General features: G+C 30.2%; 1 protein-coding gene across 1 annotated transcript; it reads left to right on the top strand.

Annotated features, from left to right (window-relative positions):
- Positions 1 to 3202: 3202 nt before the first annotated feature.
- On the top strand, positions 3203 to 6265 carry LOC104243142 (peroxidase 64-like). Its single transcript, XM_009798290.2, has 4 exons — positions 3203 to 3465; positions 4618 to 4806; positions 4977 to 5139; positions 5594 to 6265. Exons 1-4 carry the CDS (start codon positions 3262 to 3264, stop codon positions 5989 to 5991), a joined length of 954 nt encoding a protein of 317 aa, XP_009796592.1. The 5' UTR covers positions 3203 to 3261; the 3' UTR covers positions 5992 to 6265.
- Positions 6266 to 8702: the final 2437 nt, after the last annotated feature.

Here is an 8702-nt window from a genome sequence, read left to right as displayed (position 1 = left end):
TCCGGGTCCGTTTATCCAAAATGTTGACCGAAGTCAACTTAAATTCATTTTAAAGGCACTTTATATCATTTTCTTTTTACAGATTTTCACATAATGACTTTCCGTCTACGCGTTCGGACTGCGTACACAAATCGAGGTGAGACAGAGAGAGATTTTTAAGGCCTCGAAACACAGAATTTATTTCTAAACCAAGCTATGACCCAAAAGGTCATCACAATATTGAATATTAAAATTTAGGATAATAAGTCAATTAAATATTATGTACATACATACACATACATATATACATACACACACACATATATATACATATACATATATATACATATATACATATATATATATATATATATATATATATATATAAATTAAGTATTAAATATTATTTATTTAAAAGCTATTTATATAAAGGTTGACAAAAACCAACCGAATTTATATTTTAATTATTTTAAAATTATATTTCCAACCGAACTCGATCGAAAAAATTTGATTAAAGCTTATTCCGGTTGGTAATATATATATATATATATATATATAATTTTTGTTAAATTAAAAACCAATTGCCTTGGGCGGGAAAGCATAGTTTCAAATTTACCGACGGATCCTAATGTGTTTTTGTTGTCCATTAACAAATGTGTTTGTCCATTTTCTTGCACTCTAATATAACAAAATAAATTTGTTAATGACTTGAAGAAAAATAACAAAAATTCTTTATTGACTTTAAGAAAAGAATGATTTAACTTTTAAATAAAGAAATATGTGCAAGTAAGAAAGACTTTGTATCAGAATTGGGTGGGAGGGGGGATTAAGACCTTCCTCGGTCGTCCCTATAGCAAGCTCACCATATAGAAATGATTTAAATCTTCTATGTTATTTTACAGGTCGTTAATGATATATTTTATCGATTTTTTATGAAAAAGATCAAAATAACATTAGTAATGAACTACAAAACCATATCTCCGAGTTAGCATCCGTACTAATAGCAGCCCCTGCAATAGGCATCACGACTTGAGACTAACTTACATTTTCTATTTTTTTATCACGGTGTCTTACTATTTGAAATATGGAAAATATAAGAATTTTATATAACCACCGACGTGCATCAAGTTTTAATTTATGTGTCATAAATTGTTGGAGAAGGTTGGCCTCTCATTATATTAATTGAGGCTCCACCCAATCAGCATAGACATATGTGCAAATTAGCCTCGATATGACACAAACTAAGCTTTTAATTTATATTCTAGATAAAATTTATGTTGTGACACTATAACATATACTTCAAAATGTATTGCTATCTAATCTCAATGCACATTAGTTGAAGCTAATTATGCTTTACTAGTCTCGCTTAATTATGATTTACTAGTTTAATGATGGTTTGTTGAGAGTTGCGGCGAGTCAACTCTAAAATATAATGGATAATAGTTAGAACTAGTTAAATTACGTCTAAGAGGTGAAGATGCAAAAACTGTAGGAATAATTCAATAGAAATCAATTAAAAAGATATATTATTTTACACCATATACACACTTCCCTAGCTAAGAGACTCGATATCCCTTCGTTCCCTTTTACTTGTGCAATTTATTTTTTGCAATCCTTTTAAAGAATATTAATTAATAGTACTCCTATAAATATTTAAAATGGTTACTTAATGATAAGAGTAAACTTGGAAAAATAAAAGAAAAAAAATATATTTTAATACATTGAACTAGTAAAAGGGAACATAAAATAATATTACATTTATGTAAAGTGTGTGTACATAACTTTGATTAATAAACGACCATTATAAAAGTACTACTTGTAATATTTTGGAACCATCTTAATATTAGTATAATATCGCTATTATTATCCAAAAAATTGTGGTGTACATATTACATGCATGATGCATGTATTTGGTGATCATAAATTTTTGAAAAATTAGTGCATGATATAGTTGGTTTGGAAGTCTGAGACAATGAAAATATATTTAAGAATCTGACTAACTGCGATTTAATTTCTAGATTAGCTAGCTAGATATTTGAACTTTTGCCACTATACTTTGGCTTTACATTGCCAAAGTGAAGTCTTAAAAACGTACCAAAAAACTTAATTTCTTCTTTTAATGTTTTGAGCAACCATTGATGTTACTCTTTCTAACTGATCGAGTTGCGAACAAAAATTAAATGGATGATTTAAATTTGAGAACTCGAATTGTTTCTTGCTTAACAAATGAACGTGGTATTTGTTTAATTGGCTGACTTCCATGTGAGAATTGAGAAACCATTAATGTTATTCTTTTAGTGAGTTGCCCACAAATTGGAATAGGTGCACTAATGTTGGATATCTGGAATCGTTTTTTGGTTTCAAGAAAATGAAAAACTCAAATTGCTCATTTGGTTAATTTCCCATGTGGGAATTCAGCCCCCATTTGTTGAAGAAGTAGATTCAAGAATTAAATTTTATGGTTACGAGTTATTAATTTTACCATAATCAATTAACTTAACGGGTTTAAGATTTATTAATTGTACTTTTTAGTGAAAATTTTAGTATATATACAAAATTTGAGCCAAAATTATTAGGTCGAGACGAACCCATAAGCAAAGGCGGATGATTTCAACTCTGTGAGTTCAACTTTTTAGGTTTTATCATTGAACTCATTATATTTTTAAAGTTATGGGTCCATATCTATTATTTTTGCAATTTAATCAATTTTTACATATAAAATTTTATTCTATGTCGAAAGTTATGGGTTCAATTGAACCCGTCATTAATATACTATATCCGCCCCTGCCCATAAGAGACACCCATTTGCCCCTAATCGATTTGGACCTCTTTCTTAGTGAGTTCCTAAATAATTCTGGCTTTAAGAAAATGAACATACCTCATACAGAATTAAATAAAAGTTATGTTAAACTTGATTCCCATGTGGGGATTAAGCAACCATTGGTTTACCCCTTTGTATCTGAGTTGCCAACAAAATTAAAATAGGTGATTATTGGAACTGGGATCATATTCTATCTTAAGAAAAATGATTATGCCTCATAAACAAGAATTAAATAAAAATGTGACAAACAACTCCTTTTTCAATATTGTCACTCTATTTAATCATTGGTCCTAAGATTACCAAACTTGCTAACAAACATATGATTAGATTCCAATAACAACTATTCCTACTGTCTCTTTCCCTCTTGTCTACCCTTTAAATGCTCCTCGTACAGTGCCTTAACTCTCACACTCAAAAAAGCACAAACAAACATAGGGTTTGATCAATCTTTGATTATTGTGATGGCATTACAAAAATTTCTTGTTGCTTTTGCAATTGTTTTTGTGCTATTTTCATGTGTGAATGCCCTAAGCTCCAATTACTATGACAAAACATGTCCAGATGCTGAGTCAACTATCACCCAAGTTGTAAGAAAAGCTATGTGGAATGACAAAACAGTTCCAGCTGCTCTTTTAAGGATGCATTTCCATGATTGTTTCGTCAGGGTAAAATTACTTATACTCTTATACATCAATCGTTGTGTAAGTTATGTATATTGATACTGTAAAGTTCTACACGATCGTCGCAATTTATATTAACGTATAATATACAACATGCTCGTTACCATTTTTATCTGGTTACTAATTAACGGTTATCATAGATATCTACTTGTTGTAACCTATGATGAGCTTAAATGGCGCAACATGTTCATATGACGACCCCAGCCAGAGGCGGCTTAACCCCCAGGCCACTAAAGCGGCCGCTTTAGGCCTCACAAAATTAAAGGCCCCAAAAGCTAATATTTTTATATGTAATTTAAATATCAATTGCATTTGTTATTAAATAGTGATAAGAATTTTTTTCAACCATCTTTTGCTACCTTGTCACCGATCGTTAATAACATAGTTTTATATTTTATGTTGTCTTTTTCAGAGTTGGTTGAGAAAATTCAAATGAAAGTGAAAGACAATTAAATCTGCAGTTACTTTCTAGTTTTTTTTTCTTACTCCAACTTGAATAATTTTATTTACAACTCTAACTTTATAAGATATTTTCTTTCAAGATCTCTGTCGGAACGCTTCAAACTAATTAGATCATAAAATACTTATCATCTTTGTAAATATAAATTTCTACATGATTGTTACTTTATGAGGCAATGTCATATAGTAAGTTATGTTGACGGTCATGTGAAAAGCAAAAATTCAAAATTAAACTTAAAATCTTATCAAAGGTTAGTAAATATTTCAACAAAGATTAAAGGAGGTTGGTTACATCGTCAAGATGAAACTGCATCTCAAAAAATAAAATAAAAATAAACTTCAACAAATATATCTAAAATTATTAAACAAGTTTAAGGTCTCTTATCACGTCTTGACTTTAAACCTCCCGTACTATTGAGCCGCATCTGACCCCAGCTTGACTTTGGGATTGCAGCATCATAGTTTTTATTATTATGTCATTTTAGAGTGATTTATCCATAACTATCTTACAAATAACCTGATTGTATAATATATTTTTTCTACATTATCAGTGCATATAACTTAAACGAAATAGCGAAAATATGCACTCTCTTTTACTATGCTCATTTTATGGTGTAATCTTAGGACATACTTATTATGGTGGTTATTATTTAACTTATGATGTTTTTATTATGGCAGGGTTGTGATGGTTCTGTGCTGCTGAATTCGACAAAAAATAACCAAGCAGAGAAAGATGGACCTCCTAATATTTCACTGCATGCTTTCTATGTTATTGACGTTGCTAAGAAACAAATCGAAAATATGTGCCCTGGAATTGTCTCCTGTGCTGATATTTTAGCTCTTGCAGCTAGAGATGCTGTTAAACTTGTGAGTCTTAATTACTACAACCAAAACTTCATCCTAATTATTTACTTTCAAAATATTTAGACTAATTATGTTCATATTGAAGTGAATTATAAGTTTGATTTTAGAGGTTTTGAAGAGTCAAGAGTACTAATATTTTAATTATTTATTGGCTCAATTTTTATTTTTTTTAGTCTGGAGGACCTAATTGGGAAGTGCCAAAAGGTAGAAAAGATGGACGAATTTCTAAGGCTAGTGAAACGCAGCAATTACCTCCTCCAACTTTCAATATTTCTCAATTGCAACAAAGCTTCTCTCAAAGAGGTCTTTCTTTGGATGATTTAGTTGCACTTTCAGGTAAACACACTCTATTAGTAAAAGAAAAAAATTATGGATTTAAGTTTTATATATATTTATATATATATAACATAAAGTTAATTTTTATTTATTCTAGGTTAAAGTCAATGCACATAACATAAAGTTACTTGCAAGTATATTTTATATGGTGTGACTGTATAAATATTTTTTACACCATTAGTTCGTATAGACATATATAAGTCTCTTCTGAGTTAGTTGAAACTAAAAATTAATTGATTTTATTTATTTACACGATAAAATAAATTTTTACACCATTATTGTAATTTAACTTATTGACGGTAGCAAGTTCAAGTTACTTATCATTTATTTTAGATTACTAATCACTATTTATTAAATATAGGTATCTACAATTGTTTTACAAGTGGTCTGACAAATTTTCTTTTACATTATCGGTGCATTGATTTTTTAATCTTTTTTTTTTTTTAATGTTCAGGAGGACACACTTTAGGATTCTCTCATTGTTCATCTTTCCAAAACAGAATCCACAAATTCGATAAGAAAAACGACGTTGACCCAACATTAGAAACATCATTTGCAGCTACGTTAAAGAAAGTATGTCCCATTAAAAACACAGTGAAAAATGCAGGCTCTACCTTAGATTCTACGACATTTTTATTCGACAACGTATATTACAAGTTAGTATTGCAGAATAAGGGTCTTTTCTCTTCAGATTCTACTTTGCTCACAAATTCAAGAACCAAAAATTTAGTTTCTACTTTTGCCAATTCTCAAAATGAGTTTTTTAAAGCTTTTGCTAATTCAATGATTAAAATGAGTAGTATTAGTGGTTCTGGTCAAGAAATAAGGCGTGACTGCAGATTTGTTAATTAGGTGATGAAATGGCAATAATTTCACAGGCTTTGTGTATTGTAATTCGTCGTTTGATTTATTTTGAATTGTATTTTCTTGTTATTATTCTTTTGTGGGATTAATAGTTTTTTTAAGAATAAAAAGCGAACGCTTGAAGTCTGTGTTTGTAAAGTTTGAGAGGAATTTGTGAGTGTATTTATTTGAGTATTGAATTCTTGTATAGTTGTATCCTTATTGAATTGTAATATGGAGCTTGTGGAAATAAATTCCGATTTCTTTATTTGATTTCATCTGATATATACTTTTGAGACTGGGTATATCCTGAATAGAAAATTAAAATATTTGGTAGTGAAAGACCAATATTTTTTTTAATCAACTTTAGTGTCCTAACTAAAGTTATTGACAATGATTTAAGTTATATACAGAACTTCTTCAACTCTCACCCTAACATCAAGGCTATCTCCCTAGTAAAAAATGAGGTAAATTTCACAAGTATTCATTTTTCGGTCCTTGTAATTGAACATATTCGAGAGCCCTATTTTTATTTTTACTAAAAGCTGTGAAACATCTTCCGAATGATCACAAAATCTTGGTTTAAATCTTTGCATGATTACTTATAAAGAATGGAGCATAACCATATACATTTTTATTATAAGAAGTGAACCAAAAAAAAATTAAGAATTACTCCAATTATTTTCAATCACTTAAAAAACATATGCCTCTTAAATCAAATTAGTAAAACTCCTGAACTTATTGGGCTTCGAGTAGAGGACAAAGTGCAGCAATAGCCACTTTTAAGCCCGCTATTTGAAATATATTCACAATTTACAATGTATTTAAAGATTAGCCAATTCACCCAAAATTCAAAACTAAGTATTCCGAATTTAGAAATTCAGGACTTAGTGTCCTGAATTTTTGCGCTGCTAATTTGAAATTCAGAACTAAGTGTCTTGAATTTCTGAACAACTAATTTAAAATTCAGGACATAAGATTTGAACTTCTGGACACAATTTTTGAACTTTAGGACACGATGTCCTGTAGTTTGAATTTTGAGGTTTAAACTCTCGGACGTCGTGTCGTGAAGTTTGAGCGAAATTAACTAATTTTAAAATACATTATAAACTATAAATTTTAAATAGCATGTTTAAAAAGTGTCAAACTGGTGTCATTTCCGTAAAAATTGCACGGGACACCCTATTTGGTCGCCTCTATTTAGCCTATACCTATTTTTTTTAAAATGTTTTAACGGTACCCACTTTTTAAACAACTTCAGCCCCCTTTCTCCTCCTCCTTCTCCTCCTTCGTTTTCTTCTTCTTCTTCTTCTTCTTCTTCTTCTTCTTCTTCTTCTTCTTCTTCTTCTTCTTCTTCTTCTTCTTCTTCTTCTTCTTTCTTCTGCTGCTACTGGTGTTGCTATGAAACTTCAGTTCATGGGATGATTGCCATAAGTATGTTTATCAAATTATTTAAAAATAAATTATAAATAATTACGTAAGTTAGTAGATAATAATTTGTGAATATTTTCACGTACGGGAAGTTTAAGATCACACTTAGTGATTCTTTTCATGATAATTCTGTTCTTTTCACGTTTATTGTTTCCAAACTTTATGATTTAGTTAATGTTGGCAATCTGATTATTTATCTAGTATGTTAGAAAGCTTTTTCAAAAACTTCAGCTTATATAGTGCTGAAGTTTTTACAAATGAACTAAATAACTTCAGCATCTTCTGTTGAAGTTTTTGAAAAGCTTTATGACAAAACTAATGAATCCAGGACAAAAAAAACTTTAGCTTATTTAGTGCTGAAATTTTTATAAATGAATTAAATAACTTCAACATCTTCTGCTGAAATTTTTGAAAAATCTTAATGACAAAACTAATGAATCCAGGACAAAAAAACTTCAGCTTATTTAGTGCTGAAGTTTTTATAAATGAACTAAATAACTTCAGCATCTTCTGCTGAAGTTTTTGAAAAAGCTTAATGACAAAACAAATGAATCCAGGACAAAAAAACTTCAACTTATTTAGTGCTGAAATTCAGCTACTATGCTTAAGTTCAGCAATTACAAATAAAAACTTCAGCAAATAGAGAACAAAACTTCAGCTACTATGCTTAAGTTCAACAATTACAAACAAAAACTTCAGCACACTTGGTTCAGCTGTCTACTAGAATGTTGCAGTTTTGCGTGATTGCCTTTGGTACTTCAGCCCTGTATGCTGAAGTTAAGCGAAAAAGTGGGTACGCTTGCAATTTCTTTTGTAAAGCGGGCACAAATTAAAACGTGACCCAAAAAGCATGTATATATGCAAATGCCCATCATTTCCACTCGGGTACAAGACAAGGGCATTTGCATCTATACCCGCTTTTTGGGTCACGTTTTGACTTGTGCTCGCTTTGCAAAAAAAATTGCAAGCGTACCCACTTTTTCGCGTAACTTCAGCATACGGGGCTAAAGTAGCAAGACAATCATGCAAAACTTCAGCATTCTAGTAGATGGGTCTAAAGTAGCAAGTGTGTTGAACTAAGTGTGTTGAAGTTTTTGTTTGTAATTGCTGAACTTAAGCATAGTCGCTGAAGTTTTATTCTCTATTTGCTGAAGTTTTTGTTTGTAATTGCTGAACTTAAGCATAGTAACTGAAGTTTTGTTCCCTATTTGCTAAAGTTTTTGTTTGTAATTGCTGAACTTAAACATAGTAGCTGAAGTTTTGTTCTCTATTTGCTGAAGTTTTTGTTT

The sequence above is a fragment of the Nicotiana sylvestris genome, chromosome 4 (assembly GCF_000393655.2).
Source record: "Nicotiana sylvestris chromosome 4, ASM39365v2, whole genome shotgun sequence".
NCBI lineage: Eukaryota > Viridiplantae > Streptophyta > Magnoliopsida > Solanales > Solanaceae > Nicotiana > Nicotiana sylvestris.
Note: the sequence above shows the minus strand (reverse complement) of the source record. Positions and strands in the feature narration are given on the sequence as shown.